This window comes from Pimephales promelas, chromosome 1 (assembly GCF_988280905.1).
Source record: "Pimephales promelas chromosome 1, fPimPro1.hap1.1, whole genome shotgun sequence".
In the NCBI taxonomy this organism is placed as follows: domain Eukaryota; kingdom Metazoa; phylum Chordata; class Actinopteri; order Cypriniformes; family Leuciscidae; genus Pimephales; species Pimephales promelas.
In genome coordinates this window covers 13,757,299-13,775,396 of record NC_142769.1, presented here as the reverse complement: position 1 = coordinate 13,775,396, position 18,098 = coordinate 13,757,299, and the positions used below count along the sequence as shown (strand labels likewise).

Genomic DNA, 18,098 nt, shown 5'->3' with positions numbered 1-18,098 from the left:
TTATGAGTTCCCACATACTGTGGTAGTCAGTTTACAGGCCTCACCCAGCCTTCCTGAATTTGGGCTCCCACATGATACGGTAGCCAGACTACAGCCTCACCACCTTTCCTGAGCACTTTGCTCACACTCTGTGGTCACCAGGCTTCAGGCTTCATTGGCCTTCCTGGTTGTGAGTTGTCACATGTCAGGTTGCAGGCTTCACCAGGCCTTCCTGAATGTGAAACCCCCACTTTTCGTGGTCGCTAAGTAGTGGTGAGTCTTCACATGTCAGGCTGCAGGCCTCAGCGGCCTTCCTGAATGTGAGCTCCCCATGCATTGGGACTATCGGGTGTTAGGCCTTGTCAGGCCTTCCTGATTATGGGTTCCCACTTGTTGTGGCTGCCAGGTTACAGGCCTCAAGTTCGGCCTTCTTGAATTCAGAGTGAAGTACACGAACCCATACTTCACCTATTATTGTGGTAAATCACATGACGGGATGTCTTGTGTACTTTCTAAAATCCATTTTGTATGGTAAGGGTCACGCGCGGTATGCTTCGGTCCCTTCTTATGTGGCTCAGACCCCAGTCTTCCCTTGGGTCCCACTTTAAGAGGCGTCCTGTCACTTAAGTAGGCTACAGGGACGCCCTTCTCTGGCTAACTTCTGGAAGAAATAGCTTCCACTTGGTGGAGTAAGCTCCCACAGGTTGTGGTCACCAGGCTGGGTCTCACTGACCTTCCTGACTACGAGCTCCCACCCAATGTGGTCGCCAGGTTACAGGCCTTACCAGGCCTTCCTGGTCATGAACTCCCACACACTGTGGTCGCCAGGTTACAGGCCTCAACAGGCCTTCCTGGTTATGAGCTCCCACATATTGTGGTTGCTGGGTTACAGGCCTCACCAGGCCTTCCTGAATTCAGAGTGAAGTACACAAACCCATACTTCACCTATTATTGTGGTAAGTCACCCAACGAGATGTCTTGTGCACTTTTTAAAATCCATTTCTTATGGTGAGGGTCACGCGCGGTATGCTTCGGTCCCTTCTTATGTGGCTCAGACCCCGGTCTTTCCTCGGGTCCCACTTTAAGAGTTCTTAAGAGCTAACTTCTGGAAGTAGCTCCCACTTGGTGTGGTTTTTCAGGTACACCAGGCTGGGTCTCACTGATCTTCCTGAGTACGAGCTCCCACCGGATGTGGTCGCCAGGTTACAGGCCTTTCCAGGCCTTCCTGGTCATGAGCTCCCACACACTGTGGTCGCCAGGTTACAGGCCTCACTAGGCCTTCCTGGTTATGAGCTCCCACACACTGTGGGCGCCAGGTTACAGGCCTCAACAGGCCTTCCTGAATTCAGAGTGAAGTACACAAACCCATACTTCACCTATTATTGTGGTAAGTCACCCGACGAGATGTCTTGTGCAATTTTTAAAATCCATTTCTTATGGTGAGGGTCACGTGCGGTATGCTTCGGTCCCTTCTTGTGTGGTTCAGACTCCGGTTCTTCACTTTGGGTCCCACTCTAGATGTGTCTTTGTCGCAATACATTACGACAGGCACTTCCCTTGTTCAAGCTATCTCCCACAACTGGTGGTTTTAGGTCTCATTAGACCTTTTTCAGGGTAGCCCCACATTGTGGGTCCGTCAGGTTTCTAGCCTCTGGCTTTCCTGAAGGATGAGCTTCCACATGCTGTGGTCATTGAGTTTCAGGCCGCACAATGTACGGCCTTCCTGACATGAGCCCTCATGTTTCAGAGCTCCCCACACAGGGGGTCATCAGGTCTTAGGTCTCATTGACCCTCCTGATTTTCATCCCTCTCTTACTTCCTCAGTGCTCAAAAGCGAGCACTGGGTGGAAACTTGTGGATTGAGTGTACGATTCCTGTTGTTTTGAGGTTGAGTCACACTCTCCGGAGGATCCCGTCTCTGTGATCCGAAACTCGATGGTTTCTGCCAGCTTCGCGGGCCTTCAGTTTTTGGATGCCTTTCCTAGGCAATTTCCAGAGGCTCTGTCTTGGACGGACAGGCTATGGCCAGACTGTGTGTCTTAGTACAGATCACCAGGCCAGCCTGGGGGCATTTCAGGAGGAGTGTTCTCCTGAATAGTGACTGGCTGGGGGTCCCTTTGGCCCCCTAGCCACACTCACTAGAAGGGACCCCTTCTATTTTGAAGTTGTGGTCCTAAAGCCTTTGAGCTGGCCCCGATTTAACCACGTTATTACGTTCTGGTTTTTCTTGGTTCATTAGCTTGGGCTATGACCGAAAAGGGAGTGCTGTCACTGACAGCCCGATGTAACATAGGGTGAGTGGTTTCAGTGTTCCTTAGAATTACTGGTTCTGACAGTTGTCACTGCCTTTTCGGCATGCACTCCCCTCAGCATGGCAGAGTGGGTATTTCGTTCCCCATTGCGTCATTGCGTCATTCGACGTATTGTTGAATTCCCTTCGAAAGGGAACGTCTCAGGTTACGACTGTAACCTATGTTCCCTGAGAACAGGGAACGAGACAATACGTCTCGTTGCCATGCCTCGGGGCCTGCCTGCAACAGTCCCTTCAGACGATAGGATGTTGTCACGGTTTCAAGGCGCCCTTCTAATACATCCAGATTGATGCGCTCATCATTCAAGCTAATGATGCACAGGCTGTCGCCGGTCAACCTGATTTCTGTGAGTTGATATTTGATTTCAGACACCTGTTACGCCTGAGGCGTTCCCCATTGCATCATTCGACGTATTGTCTCGTTCCCTGTTCTCAGGGAACATAGGTTACAGTCAAGAATACGGGTCAAATCACGTCAAATATTGATTTAGGGACAGCCGTTTTTACAATACTGTATGACAATCGCGGGATACATGTATGTGGCAAAGATAATCGTTAGTGTGTGCGTGTGTGTGTGTGTGTGAGAGAGAGAGAGAGAGAGAGAAAGAGGGAAGAGGAGAGGAGAAGAATGTGTTGTGAGATAGAGAGAGAGAGAGTCTGTGTGTGAGAGAGAGCAAGAGAAGAGAGAGAGTGTGTGTGTTAGTGTGGGATAGAGAGAGAGAGAGAGAGAGAGAGAGAGAGAGAGAGAGAGAGAGAGAGTGAGAGATAGAGAGTGTGTGTGTGTGAGTGTGTGTGTGTTCGCCAGTGGTGGAAAGAGTACTGACAAATTGTACTTAAGTAAAAGTATTGTTACGTCAGTAATAATTTACTTGAGTACAAGTAGAAGTACTGAAAAATAATATGACTCAAGTAAGAGTAAATAAGTAGTTTGCTTAAAAACTACTCAAGTAACTACGTTACAAAGTACTTCAGTGTTTTTCTATTTTTACCCAAAATGGGGAGATGATAGCAAAATGGAGCGCTAAACGCTCTCATGCCATCTGTTTCATTCATACTGAAGGCTGATGCATAGAAGTATTAAACTTACACATTTCAGGAAATGCCTTATATGGATGTAATAACATGCAAATAGTGATGTTTTGACTAATGAAACATGAAGACAAACACATTATAGCTATAATATATCTGTGTTTATCAAACTATCAGGTATTTTCAAAAGAAAGATGTATGTCTTTAAAGGGATAGCAACCAAAAATTAAAATTAGCCCACGATTTACTCTGCCTCAAGTCATCTTAGAAGATACGACTTTCTGCTTTTAGTCGAATACAATCAGAGTTGTATTAAAAAATGGTCTGGCTCTTCCAAACTTTATAATGGCAGTGAATGACTGGAGAACATTTGAAGCCCAAAAAAGTGCATCCATCCATAATAAAAGTGCTCCACATATAGACTAACGTTACTAGCTTTCTCTGTTATCAAGATCAATTTTTTATTACTAATTTTGAAAAGAAAGGTAAGATCATTTGAATGTTTTGATTTGAATCATTTATAATTGAAAGCAAAGAAGGTAGGTCCGATTAAAAAAAGGTATGAAAAACAATAAAACAGTATGAATAAAAAATTCCCAGTTAAAAAAAAAAATGAAGTGGGGTATGGTTAACGTATTAACCCTTGTGCATCAATTAAAAAGTTACACATAGGTAAAAAGAGGACAAAAATGTCCATGTCAAAAAACTGTCAGAAAAATGTGATGCTTTGGAGCACAGACTTAAGTTTGTTTATTTATTTATTTATTTATTTATTTATTATCATTTATCATTTTAAAGAAGACCCTTTGCAGATTATTGCTGAAGTAAAAAAAAAAGTTATATAGACATAAGTTTATGAAAATGATTTATAAAAAATATTTTATATAAAATATATATTTTTTAAATCAGGTTGAACTCAAAACTGCAATAAAATCAAAGCCATAAATCTAAATAGGTTGTGTTCCAAATTTGAGGATGATATCTCAAAAAATGAGCTTTCGGTAACAGTTTTTTTCGGTGTAGTAACATATTTTCCCCATTGGGTGCCAGCAAAACCCCACTGGAGCTCACAGTGATTGGATTTGAATTTGCAGTTTTTCTCTCTCAGTTTTACAAAAACACACATGCGCACACACACACACACATATTTTTTTTTTATAACACACATACTAACCACACTCTGACATCCATACCAACACACCCACACAAATATTGTTGGATAATTTATCCAGTTGGCTCTATAGTATGCCGAAGTAGAAAACAGGAATAAAGCGATATTTGTGTCACGGTGTAGTGCGGGTAGAAGACTGAATCCAAGAGAGAAGGCTCCAATACAAACATTTAATAATTGAAACTCAAAGGAACTGGTACAGACAGGGAGAGAATCCACAAAACACTTCCAAACATTAACATCGACCAACAATGACAGACTGAATGAGGAGGAACTAAATACACAGGGGAATCAAACATAATGAGGTGCAAACAGGTGAAACAGGACGCTGAACGGGAGGCTGATGAGGGAGTGAGTTCAGGTGTGCAGACGAGAGGATCATGGGAAGTGTAGTTCTGAAGACAAGACAGACTGGTGCAGACGGAGGACTGTGACAGAACTCCCCCCTCCCGGGAGGCGTGACCTCACGCCGCAGAACAGAGGAAGGAGGGGGGACGATCTGAGGGCTGAGCGGGTCGTGGCCAGGGCGGAGCAGGTTCAGGGCGTGGCCAGGGCGGAGCAGGCTGAGGGTGTGGCCAGGGCGGAGCTGGCTGAGGGCGTGGCCAGGGCGGAGCAGGCTGAGGGCGAGACCAGGGCGGAGCAGGCTGAGGGCGAGACCAGGGCAATGCAGATGGAGGGCGAGACCAGGGCAATGCAGATGGAGGGAGGACCCCTGATGGAGCCGATGGAAGATGGGAGAGGAGACCAGGGTGAAGCAGAGGGACAGACGACATCGGGTGCTGAAGAGGGACCGAGGGACCATGGTGACACCGTAGGCTCAGGTGACAGAAGTGACGACAGGGGCACAGAGGGATACGGTGAGGCCAGAGCGAGTGAGGGCTGACGGGTGACTGGAGGGAGTGAGAAGTCCGACAGGGGTGACATGACGGGGCGGAGCCAGAGGAAGGAAGTCCAAAGGTGAAGGGAGGATGATGAGGGAGCGAAGGGAATCTGGAGGGACGAGGGAGCCTGGCCGAGCTGGTGGACTGATGGGCCATGGAGGAGCTGAGGGAGGTAAGAGCCACGGGGGAGCAGATGGGACAGGGGGCCAAGGAAGTGTCCAGATGGAGGAGGTGTGAGGCGAAGGCCAGGGATCCAACGACCAGGCTGGGTCAGGGGAGCTGGCAGACGGAGGGGCTGACGGATGCATGATGGGAGGAGGTGGGAGAGGGAGGCTGGGTGGGATCCTGGTCTCTGGGGCAGGCTGGACGATCTCTGGCGCTGGCTGGACGGTCTCTGGGGCAGGCTGGACGGTCTCTGGCGCTGGCTGGACGGTCTCGGGCGCTGGCTGGACGGTCTCGGGCGTTGGCTGGACGGTCTCGGGCGCTGGCTGGACGGTCTCGGGCGCTGGCTGGACGGTCTCTGGGGCAGGCTGGACAGTCTCTGGGGCAGGCTGGACGGTCTCTGGCGCAGGCTGGACGGTCTCTGGCTGAACGGTCTCTGGCGCTGGCTGGACGGTCTCTGGCGCAGGCTGGACGGTTTCTGGCGCAGGCTGGACGGTCTCTGGCTCGACGGGGCTGGGCGGAACCAGCGATGAAGAGGGCTCTGGCGTTGGAGTGGGACTGGTGCCGTCCTCGATGGTGAGAGGTGACCCACAGGACACCAGCACCCACTCAACATACGCGGCAAAGCTCCCCTGGGGACCCCTCCCAGACAACTGCTCTCTGGTGGCGGTGTTAAGGCCGGCATACAGGAAGCTGCAGAGGCTGTCGTCCGGGAAGGTTGTGGCAGAAGCGAGGTGGAGGAAATCTGCCAGATGATCCTCCAGAGACCGGTCCGTCTGCTCTAAACAGAGCAATTGGACCCCTACGAAAGGGTCCATCTTTTCCTTTTGAAGGTCGGTCGATCTGTCACGGTGTAGTGCGGGTAGAAGACTGAATCCAAGAGAGAAGGCTCCAATACAAACATTTAATAATTGAAACTCAAAGGAACTGGTACAGCCGGGGAGAGAATCCACAAAACACTTCCAAACATTAACATCGACCGACAATGACAGACTGAATGAGGAGGAACTAAATACACAGGGGAATCAAACATAATGAGGTGCAAACAGGTGAAGCAGGACGCTGAACGGGAGGCTGATGAGGGAGTGAGTTCAGGTGTGCAGGGAAGTGTAGTGCTGAAGACAAGACAGACTGGTGCAGACTGAGGACTGTGACAATTTGTTTCATAAGCCAAACTCAAAAAATTACACCATCTGATAAAAAATAGTAAAAAAAAAAAAATTCTGAAGCCTTGCCATCAGAATGAAAGCCTCTTAACAAAGATTGCATAATTTTATAGTTAACTGAACCGGGGATTAAAAATGGCAGTCCAAAAGGTGCTGAGAGGAAGTATTTTTTGTACCTAATGCAAAAAAAAAAATAAAAAATTAAGAAAATGACGGTGAAATAGTAAAATTCCAATAAAAATACACACCTGTGCCAAGTTTTTTGCAGTTAGCTTTAACACAGGCAAAGTGATCAAAAAAACAAAACTGAAAAGGACAAAAATGTCCATAAGGATGCACAAGAGTTAAATTAAATGATCTTTTTTTTTTTCGCTATGGTTGTAGCCTACCGAAAATGTGCTGGGAGTCCACTGTTGCTATAGGAACGAACTACACTTTTACATGCATCTGATTGACAGATAAATCATCATGCGATCTTATTTCACTGTTTTTCAGCTTTGTACAAAGTTTGCTTCGTATATTTAGTTTAACTGTATTGTTAAACAGGGCAAGCTTTACCATTAATTGAACTGTGTGCATGTATTTTAGACACTTACATTGATCTTGCTCCGTCCATGCAATAACTGCGTCCATGTTATGAGCCGAGCTTTTTTATTTACTTCAATTGCACAGTGCTCTGGTATTATCAATGGTATGACCCATTTCAGTAGTTGCCATAATTAAATATGAGCAGAATACTCACTTACATTCACTGAAATATTGAAACGTTAGCGCTACTGATTCAAAACACGAGCGCCAGTTATTGAATGTCAAACTCATCAAACTCAAAGCGTGGTTTGAACGCCCCGCCCCCCAGCCGAACTGGAGGTTTTGATTGTTTTCGCACCCGAGTCAGACCTTTCTGTTATTGGCTGAAGGGCTTCAGATCTGTCTGTTATTGGCTGAACTGCTTCAGATGTGTCTGTTATTGGCTGAAGCGCAGGGCTCCACCGCAGTAGTTTGAAAAGTGTCTGTCAAATATCAGCTTGCCCTGTTGCTCCGTCGGCACCTTTGTCAAAGTACTTTGTGCTTTTTATGAAAAATAAATGTAGAGAAGTTGAATACTTTATTTTTATTTTACTCAAGTAAGAGTAAAAGTACCAAAATTTAATTATACTCAAGAAAGTAGAAAAAATGAAAAAATCTACTCAAGTCCCAGCAAACAATATTACGTTGTGACGACGTCACGTGCTGGTCATTTTTAGTCACACTTACGTTAGCATATGACGACGCCACAACTGTCAAAGTGAAACACCAAAAGATGTCGCTACGACGTCGCCAACCGACAACGTGACAACGTCTTCAGTACGTCACTTTGCGACCGTGTTATATACAGTATATATATATATATATATATATATATATATATATATATATATATATATATTCATTCTGCAGTGGTTTTATTGACAAACATTTACCTTCCACTACTGCCACAGCAACATCTATAATTGTGGTTCTTGTTCAGAACTTGTTTGTTTCAAGTAGCTTTACTGTTCAAATTGTGACATTTTACTCAAACAATTGGTAAAAACATGTTTAAACATTCACTATTGTTAATGTTAAACATGTTAAAAAAAACATGTAGAATAAATGAAAAAACTGAAAAGTGTTTTTGCAGATTTTATCTAACATAATTGAATAGACACTATAAATATATACACTATAATTGGGGAAAAAATGAACAACTATACATTAAAGCAAAAAATAAATGTCACTATTTAAAACACTTTAAAAACAAATGGGAAAAAATGAACAACTGTACATTAAAGCAAAAAAAAAAAAGTTTAACACACTATTTAAAACACTTTAAAAAGGTCTTCATGTGAATTGCTGGTTATTGTCCTGTAGCTGGACCGCCACTTCTGGGACTGACTGCAGCTAGACAAACAATTTAAATAAATTGAGTGAACAGACCTTCAAGATTCAATGTCAAGATTTTGTATTGGTACACTGTACACACTATTGGCAAGTGCAAAAATAAAATACTATACTCATTCCATAAAGTGGTATTGGTCCATCCCTACAAGTAATAGTCAATTGCCACAGTCTTTTAAGTGAAATGCTCACAAGAAGTGTATATTTGTACCTGTATTTTACTGTGGGCTGGGGCATGTTTTAAAACATTTGTGACGAGTTCCTCCACAGCTTTGTCCTGTAGTCCGGATCGACTCAGCATGATAGCCCCTGTTGTGTAGAATGCATTTTTTTTTTTTTTTTACAATTTTTTTATTTCTTGTGTGATTACAATGTTTTACAAAACAAGTGGTGGACTCATCTAGTATATATTAAGGGCATTTTGATATTGTCTTTTAGATTTGAAAACAGCAAGCTATATTTTAAAACATGAACCAATTGTAAAGCAGAAAATTTTAGACAAGACAACTTTAAAAAGTTTAGACAAGCATAAATTATTTTTTTGTGCTGTGGAACATTCACACAATTATTACCAAATATTAAACTCACGTTTGATAACCTGGTACACTGCTGTATGCAGCAACGTTTTTTTCCCCTTCTTCCCATGAAGGCTGTAGTTTTTCCAGACACCGCTAGAAGCAACAGCCCGCATGATACGCCTTGTAACTTCACCCGGGTTGGCTCCACCAATCAGACTGAGATGGTGTGTCTACACAGAGGAAATACAGAAAATTAAAAATCAGTAATGCGGTAAATATTTAGCTCTACATAAAAGATACTTTATGTTTAAACCATTACCCACCAATCTCTTCTTGTAGTCCGGAAGGTCTTTCAGTTTTGCCTCCAAGACAGCAAGTTCTTCCAAAGACTGGGCCACATCGATTTCTATTGGGGTCTCCGGACCCTGGCTGGCCCCTCCAATCTGGTTTAACCGGAGAAGTATCTCCTGGATGTTTTTTGACATCACATCCTGGCGGGTCAACATTGTCTTAAGTGTCTCTGTTTCAGAAACACAAAATATTTCAAAGACATTAAAATGAAGGTCAGAAACGTACAAAGTGCAAAGATAACACATTGCAGATAACACTTCAAAAAGAAGTATGGTTTGGAAATAAAATAAGCAAAAGCAACTATCCGCTTGAGACCATATGTTGTTTTTCCACTAAGAAAGAACCATTGTTATGTTGTTTTGATTGATACTGTGAAACTGCTTTGATACAATTTATGCTAAATTGTGAAAAGTGCTAACGTTATATAAATATATTTTACTTGTTGTGAAAAGACATGGTAGCCAATTGATGTTTCTGAAAAGATGTTCAAAACAAAGTTAGGGGATTGTCAAGTTCTAAAAACAGAATAGTTTACAGACGCAACACTGTCTACTCAACAATTAAACCTAACTAGTTAAAAAGCCATTTAAAAACTACATTTGAAATAGTTGCATATACTGCCCCCTACTGTACTGAAGGGAAATCGTTGAAATCTGTATGACTTTAATGAGTCTTAATGAGACACTACAGGTGAATAGGGTAACATTTTTAAATAATAAATAATATATATATATATATAATTAAATATAATTATACTACAAACCCAATTCCATAAAAGTTGGGACACTGTACAAATTGTGAATAAAAACAGAATGCAATGATGTGGAAGTTTCAAATTTCAATATTATATTTAGAATACAACATAGATGACATATCAAAATGTTGAAAGTGAGACATTTTGAATTGCCATGCCAAATATTGTCTCCTTTTGGATTTCATGAGAGCTACAAATTCCAAAAAAGTTGGGACAGGTAGCAATAAGAGGCCAGAAAAGTTAAATGTACATATAAGGAACAGCTGGAGGACCAATTTGCAACTTATTAGGTCAATTGGCAACATGATTGGGTATAAAAAGAGCCTCTCAGAGTGGCAGTGTCTCTCAGAAGTCAAGATGGGCAGAGGATCACCAATTCCCCCAATGCTGAGGCAAAAAATAGTGGAGCAATATCAGAAAGGAGTTTCTCAGAGAAAAATTGCAAAGAGTTTGAAGTTATCATCATCAACAGTGCATAATATCATCCAAAGATTCAGAGAATCTGGAACAATCTCTGTGCATAAGGGTCAAGGCCGGAAAACCATACTGAATGCCCGTGATCTTCGGGCCCTTAGACGGCACTGCATCACACACAGGAATGCTACTGTAATGGAAATCACAACATGGGCTCAAGAATACTTCCAGAAAGCATTGTCAGTGAACACAATCCACTGTGCCATTCACCGTTGCCGGCTAAAGCTCTATAGGTCAAAAAAGAAGCCATATCTAAACGGGAACCAGAAGTGCAGGCGTTTTCTCTGGGCCAAGGCTCATTTAAAGTGGACTCTAGCAAAGTGGAAAACTGTTCTGTGGTCAGACGAATCAAAATTTGAAGTTCTTTTTGGAAAACTGGGACGCCATGTCATCCGGACTAAAGAGGACAAGGACAACCCAATTTGTTATCAGCGCTCAGTTCAGAAGCCTGCATCTCTGATGGTATGGGGTTGCATGAGTGCGTGTGGCATGGGCAGCTTACACATCTGGAAAGGCACCATCAATGCTGAAAGGTATATCGAAGTTCTAGAACAACATATGCTCCCATCCAGACATCGTCTCTTTCAGGGAAGACCTTGTATTTTCCAACAAGACGATGCCAAACCACATACTGCATCAATTACAACATCATGGCTGCGTAGAAGAAGGATCCGGGTACTGAAATGGCCAGCCTGCAGTCCAGATCTTTCACCCATAGAAAACATTTGGCGCATCATAAAGAGGAAGATGCAACAAAGAAGACCTAAGACAGTTGAGCAGCTAGAAGCCTTTATTAGACAAGAATGGGACAACATTGCTATTCCTAAACTTGAGCAACTTGTCTCCTCAGTCCCCAGACGTTTGCAGACTGTTATTAAAAGAAGAGGGGATGCCACACAGTGGTAAAAATGGCCTTGTCCCAACTTTTTTGAGATGTGTTGATGCCATGAAATTTAAAATCAACTTATTTTTCCCTTAAAATTATGCATTTTCTCAGTTTAAACATTTGATATGTTATCTATGTTGTATTCTAAATATAATATTGAAATTTGAAACTTCCACATCATTGCATTCTGTTTTTATTCACAATTTGTACAGTGTTCCAACTTTTATGGAATTGGGTTTGTATATAGTTTCAGTATTTGAATGAAATTAGTGATATAAATCAACTTTTTGATGATATTCTAATTATATTACCAGCACCTGTAAATATAAAACATCTGAAAACAATTTCGAACTGCTTAAGTCTAGAAATGAGGTGGCTAAGACGTGGTGAGGAGGTTAGAAAATGATTGGTCATCACCTGGTCTTTAGACAACGTTGTGGGAAGGTAAGGAAGCGACCAAGCGATGTGGTCACAAGACTACCTTCTGATGACGTTGCCACATAGTCGTGGCATAGTCTTTTGGTGACACGACGAACCAACGACCAATACTGACGTTACTTTTGGTCGTCGTTATGTCACGTGTTTGCTGGGTACTGTAATGAAAGTATTTGTAATTAGTTACTTTCCACCACTGGTGTTCGCAACCTTATATATCCCCACAAAGATGGCAATATTCGAAATCCTTGTCCTTGTGGGGAATTCTTTTTTTTTTTTTAATTGTAAAAATGCAGAAAGTTTTCTGTGCTTCATGAAACGTCTCGGTTACGTATGTAGCGGAGACGTTACGTCAGAAGTGACGGAGATTGGGGGATTTCGCATAGAAAGCCAATCCTCTTCGAGTATTTAAACACGAGCCAATGGCATGCAATGCCTTGGGGCTGCGGAAATTTGCATAGCGTACTCCGCCCTACTCCGTGAGTATAAAAGGAGGAAGTGAACGCAACCGCAGTATGTCTTTGCTGAGGAGCCAAGACTGAACTCGGCATCTACCCAGCGATACAGCAGAAGTGGCAGGGAGACGTAACGTCTCCGTTCCCTACTCAGGGAACGAGGGTTACATACGTAACCGAGACGTTCCCTTTCGTAGTCACTTCGAGTTACGTCAGAAGTGACGGAGATTGGGGGTCTGTGCCATCACGCCAACTTCAAGCTGTCTTCCAGTGCCCTCGAAAGTCTGGACCCCCGAGCCTTACCTCTTTTTTTTTTTTTTTTTTTTGGGGATCCGACTTTGACACAGGATTACCAAGGTACACTGGGAAACATATCCCGGAAGGGACATGCTACCAGCTGGCTACCGAAGGGAGGACTTACGAATACACATATGGCCACATAGGAACACATATGGAATCACTGGAGCACCAACCGCAGGTGGCTACTAATTTTAACTCCAGGGGTGGCAGATGGCTTGCCAAGGGAAGACACATGCTCAGAGAGGCTTACAGTGGATAATACACGAGACGGTTACCATGGGGAACCGTACGCATGGAGGCACCTAGCCAGCATCCAGAGCCACAGCAGTGGTGCCCGCATCGTCGGTGCTGGAGGACTCACGACTTCAATGGAAGAACTGAGGAAATATCGCACTTATCCAGTCCGGGGAGTGGAGTGGCGAGCAAGCGAAGACACCTGAGCGGATCCAGAATTGGCCGAAACGAGAACGTGAGAGGATACCGGCTCAATTCGCAGATTATAGAATCTGGCGAAGGTGTTGGGTGTCGCCCAGCCTGCAGCTCTGCAGATGTCTGTTAGCGAGGCGCCGTGCGCTAAAGCCCAAGAGGAGGCAACACTCCGAGTGGAATGGGCTGTCACACCAAGGGGGCACGGAAGGCCTTGCTGCTGGTAAGACAAAGCAATGGCATCCACTATCCAGTGGGACAGCCGTTGCTTTGAGAGAGCCCTTCCCTTCTGGCTCCCTCCATGACAGACAAAGAGCTGGTCTGAGGTCCTGAAACACCGCGTTCTGTCGACATAGGTGCGGAGAGCACTACCGGACAGAGCAGTGCCAAGGCTGGGTCTGCCTCCTCCGGGGGCAGCGCTTGCAGGTTCACCACCTGGTCCCGGAAGGGAGTGGTGGGAACCTTGGGCACATATCCAGGCCGGGGTCTCAGGATCACGTGAGAGTAAGCCGGCCTGAACTCCAGGCACGCTTCGTCAACGGAGAATGGGTGCAGGTCCCCCACCCTCTTGATGGAGGCCAATGCAACCAGGAGTGCTGTCTTCATGGACAGAAACTTTAACTCTACCGATTGCAAAGGCTCAAAGGGATGCCTCTGCAGAGCACTTAAAACTACCGAGAGGTCCCAAGAGGGTACGAGGGGAGGACGAGGCGGATGCAGCCTCCTCGCTCCCCTCAGGAACCTGATGACCAGGTCGTGCTTCCCTAAGGACTTACCCTCCACTGCTTCGTGAGAAGCGGCAATGGCCGCGACGTAAACCTTAAGGGTGGAGGGCGACAGCCTGCGCTCCAACCCCTCTTGCAGGAAGGAAAGCACGACACTGATCGAACATCTCCGGGGGTCTTCTCCGCGAGAAGAACACCAATTGACGAAGAGGTTCCACTTCAACGCATAAAGGTGTCTCGTGGACGACGCTCTTGCGGAAGTGATGGTTGCCGCCACCGCAGGTGGCAGCGAACTCAAACCTGCCTCGTCCCGTCCAGGAGCCACACGTGCAGCCTCCAAAGATCGGGACGAGGGTGCCACAGAGTGCCCCGTCTCTGAGAGAGTAGGTCCGGTCTCAGAGGAATAGGCCAAGGAGGTGCTGTCGCGAGGAGCATGAGTTCGGAGAACCACGTCTTGGTGGGCCAATAGGGGGCTACCAGCAAGACCTGCTCCTCGTCCTCCTTGATTTTGCACAACACCCGTGCAAGGAGGCTCACTGGGGGAAACGCATACTTGCGTGGGCCCCGTGGCCAGCTGTGCGCCAGCGCATCCGAGCCGAGAGTGCCGCGGGTCAGAGAATAAAACTGGGCGCAGTGGGACGAGTCCCGAGAGGCGAACAGGTCTATCTGTGCCTCCCCGAACTGGTCCCAAATCAGCTGGACCGACTGGGGATGGAGTCGCCATTCGCCGGAGATGGGACGGGCCCGGGACAGCTCGTCGGCTGCCCAGTTCCGGTCTCCAGGAATGTAAACTGCACAAAGGGACCTCAGGTGCTTCTGACTCCATATCAAGAGGTGGCGGGCGAGCTGCGACAACTGGCGCGAGCGTAGACCCCCCTGGTGGTTGATGTACGCTACTGCCGTAGTGTTGTCTGAGCGGACAAGCACATGCTGGCCCTTGAGCAACGCTCGGAAGCGGTGCAGGGCGAGCCGTACTGCCAACAGCTCGAGGCAATTGATGTGCATGAGGCGCTGGGCTCCTGTCCAGGAACCGGCGGCTGCATGCCCATTGCACATGGCACCCCAACCCGTGGTAGACGCATCCGTGGAGACAACGAGATGCCTGGAAACTCGCTGAATAGGGACGCCGGTCCGTAAAAAGCTGAGGTTCGACCACGGGAAGAAGGTTCGGCGGCACGCTGGAGTCACTGGAACTCGGAGCGAACCGCGATGCCATGCCCACCTCAGGACTCGATCGCGAAGCCACAGCTGAAGCCGTCTCATATGAAGCAAACCGAGCGGCGTTGCCGCGGCCGCGGATGCCATATGCCCCAGGAGCCTCTGAAATAGTTTCAGTGGAACCGAACTCTTGCCCTTGAACTGACGAAGGCAAGCCAGCAGTGAGTGCGCGCGCTCGTTCGTGAGCTGCGCGGACATGGCGACCGAGTCTATCTCCATGCCGAGAAAAGAGATCCTCTGCACGGGGCAAAGTTTGCTCTTTTCCCGGTTGACCCGAAGGCCCAGACGGGCTAGGTGCCGGAGCACCAGGTCTCTGTGTTCGCAAACCTGAGCTCGAGAGTGTGCCAGTATCAGCCAGTCGTCGAGATAATTCAGGATGCGAACCCCGTGTTCGCGAAGGGGAACAAGTGCTGCCTCGACGATCTTCGTGAAGACGCGAGGGGACAGAGCTAACCCGAATGGGAGAACGGCGTACTGGTATGCCTGGCCCTCGAAGGCAAACCGAAGAAACGGTCTGTGTCGAGGGAGAATGGAGACATGGAAGTACGCGTCCTTCAGGTCGATCGCTGGAAACCAATCCTGATACCGAACACATTCGAAAATGCGTTTGGCCGTGAGCATTTTGAACGGTAGTCGATGGAGAGAACGGTTCAAAATGCGCAGGTCCAGGATCGGTCGTAACCCACCGGTCTTTTTGGGGACAATGAAGTAGGGGCTGTAAAACCCGGACCGCACCTCGGCTGGAGGGACCGTCTCGATTGCACCCTTCGCCAGCAGGGTCGCAATCTCCGCTCTCAAGACCGGGGCATTGCCACCAACCATCGTGGAGCAAACTCCCCTGAAGCGTGGAGGAGACCGTGCGAACTGAATTGCGTAGCCGAATCTGATCGTTCTGATGACCCAGCGGGATACCCCGGGAAGCGCTAGCCAGGCTTCCAGGAAGTGAGCCAGCGGGGTCATGCGAACCACAGACGTCCCCCCGGAGGGGCAGCGGTGCGGGTCGACTGGCACGCGTGCAGGAGTTACCCCGCTCGGATGCGTCGAAGCCCGCTCCCCGACAGAAGGGACCCGACAGAGGGTTCCACGGGGGTCTGTTCTGCCGGGGGTCTGGCGATAGAGGGGGAAGGGATTGGCGTAGCCCGGGGGCGACACACGCACCCTTCCGCGCCCTCAGCGACAGAGAGGAGTGTGTGGGCTGACGCACTGGGGCATTGAGCGCACCCACTCCAGTCTGTGAGCTCAGTGAGGATGTCAAGTCTTTCTTTAACCAGTTCAGGGTGCTGCCCACCCGTGGGTGAGCAGCGGGGAGCTGAGAACAAAAGATTCTCCCCCGGCCCTCCACCGGGGGAAGGAGGGGGCCTGCTACCACCTCCTGTGAAAGACTCGAGATCGTCACTGAGCGGCCCGTGTCAGGATCTTCGCTTGGCCTGGCGTTTAGCGGGGCGAGCGGCCTGAGGGGGCTGTGACGCCGGCCTGCGGCCTCCTCGACGCCGGGGCCCGGGTGAAGGCTGCTGCTGGGGCCGGGCGGGAGGGAGGGGAGCCGCAGGGGGGCATCCTCGGCGGCGAGCAGAGGGAGGCACCTGCGCCGGCGACTGGGTGGAGGCAGCAGCTGGTTGCCGGGGCAGGATGTGTTTGATGGCCTCCGTCTGCTTCTGGGCGGTAGAGAACTGCTGGGCGAAGTCCTCAACCGCACCGCCAAAAAGGCCAACCTGGGAGAGCGGAGCGTCGAGCAGACGAGTCCGCTCAGCGCTCCGCGTGTCAGCCAGGTTGAGCCAGAGATGGCGCTCCTGAACCACACACGTGGCCATCACCTGACCGACGGCGCGAGCGGCCACTTTCGTTGCCCGGAGAGCAAGGTCAGTGGCGGACCGCAAATCTTTAAATGCCGTCGAATCAGTCCCGCCCTCGTGCATGTCTCTGAGCATCTTCGCTTGGAAGACCTGCAAAGTGCTCATAGCATGCAAAGCGGAGGCCGCCTGTCCCGCCGCTCTATAGGATCGCGCCGCCATAGCAGACGAGAACCCACAGGCTTTGGATGGGTGCTTAGGAGGACCACGGGTGGAGGCGCTCTGTGGACACAGCTGCATCGCAACAGAGCGCTCCACCGGGGGCATCCCAGTGTACCCACGGGCGGCCCCACCGTCGAGGGGGGGAAAGGCGGGGGAGAGATCACACTCTCGAGTGGACAAAGGAGCCCCCCAAGAGCGCGATAACTCCGCATGCAGCTCGGGGAAAAAAGGTATTGGAGTTGGCCGTGGCCTTGCGGCGGCAGCTTTGTCCAGATACCAATTATCCCTCCGCGAAAGATCGGGGCAGGATGGAGTTTTCCATTCTAGCCCGATACTCCCAGCGGCTCGAGACAGCATGGCCGTCAGCTCGGGATCTGACGCGGACAACACTGGCTCTCCCGAAGGAGGCAACGCAGCCGGATCTTCCTCTCCCGAGGACTCAAGCCCGCCTAGTGATGCAGTGATAGACATCACATCATCATCTGGAGCGCTGCTAGAAGCGGCCGGCGCCGCCGAAGAGACAGCCGACCGAATCGAGCTGGCGCTCGCTGGCTCACGCACTGAGGCGGGAGGTGTGGCCCGAGGAATCGTCGGGGCTTTATCCCACACCGTCACCGTTAGATCGCCGGGTCCCCGGGTCGACGGGCCCCCTTTCGTGAAGGAAGCCGATCGAGTAGGGGGGACCGGGGCTCTCACTCTAGTGAGATCATTGAGCCTCGACCTCAGTGTGGAGATGGTCATGTTCCCACAGAAGGAACATGAGTCATCCACGAACGCTGCTGCTGCATGCTGAATGCCCAGGCATACAAAGCAGCGTTCGTGACCATCAGATGATGACAGAAATCTACCACATCCAGAAGGACACGGGCGAACCATCTTTAAAAAGACGTGCCACGTGCAGCTCTTTCACTTTTTATGAGAAAGGAGAAAT

General features: G+C 48.2%; 2 protein-coding genes across 2 annotated transcripts in view; one reads left to right on the top strand and one right to left on the bottom strand.

The window, feature by feature from the left end:
• The window catches only part of ptprda (protein tyrosine phosphatase receptor type Da), a 945,911-nt gene that overhangs the window by 351,771 nt on the left and 576,042 nt on the right, over positions 1 to 18,098 (top strand). The gene's annotated exons all lie outside the window — the stretch shown is intronic.
• Positions 8,792 to 9,730, bottom strand: LOC148998369 (uncharacterized). Its single transcript, XM_089127348.1, has 3 exons — positions 9,458 to 9,730; positions 9,205 to 9,364; positions 8,792 to 8,925 (listed from the first exon to the last, which is right to left on the bottom strand). Exons 1-3 carry the CDS (start codon positions 9,728 to 9,730, stop codon positions 8,792 to 8,794), a joined length of 567 nt encoding a protein of 188 aa, XP_088983474.1.

Bases quoted from the DNA above. Each gene is read 5' to 3' on its own strand.
- LOC148998369 (XM_089127348.1), bottom strand. From the start codon at position 9,730: ATGTGTTATCTTTGCACTTTGTACGTTTCTGACCTTCATTTTAATGTC. The intron at 9,365-9,457 runs GTGGGTAATGGT...TCCTCTGTGTAG, and splicing joins CGGACTACAAGAAGAGATTG to ACACACCATCTCAGTCTGAT. The intron at 8,926-9,204 runs GTGAGTTTAATA...TCTACACAACAG, and splicing joins AGTGTACCAGGTTATCAAAC to GGGCTATCATGCTGAGTCGA.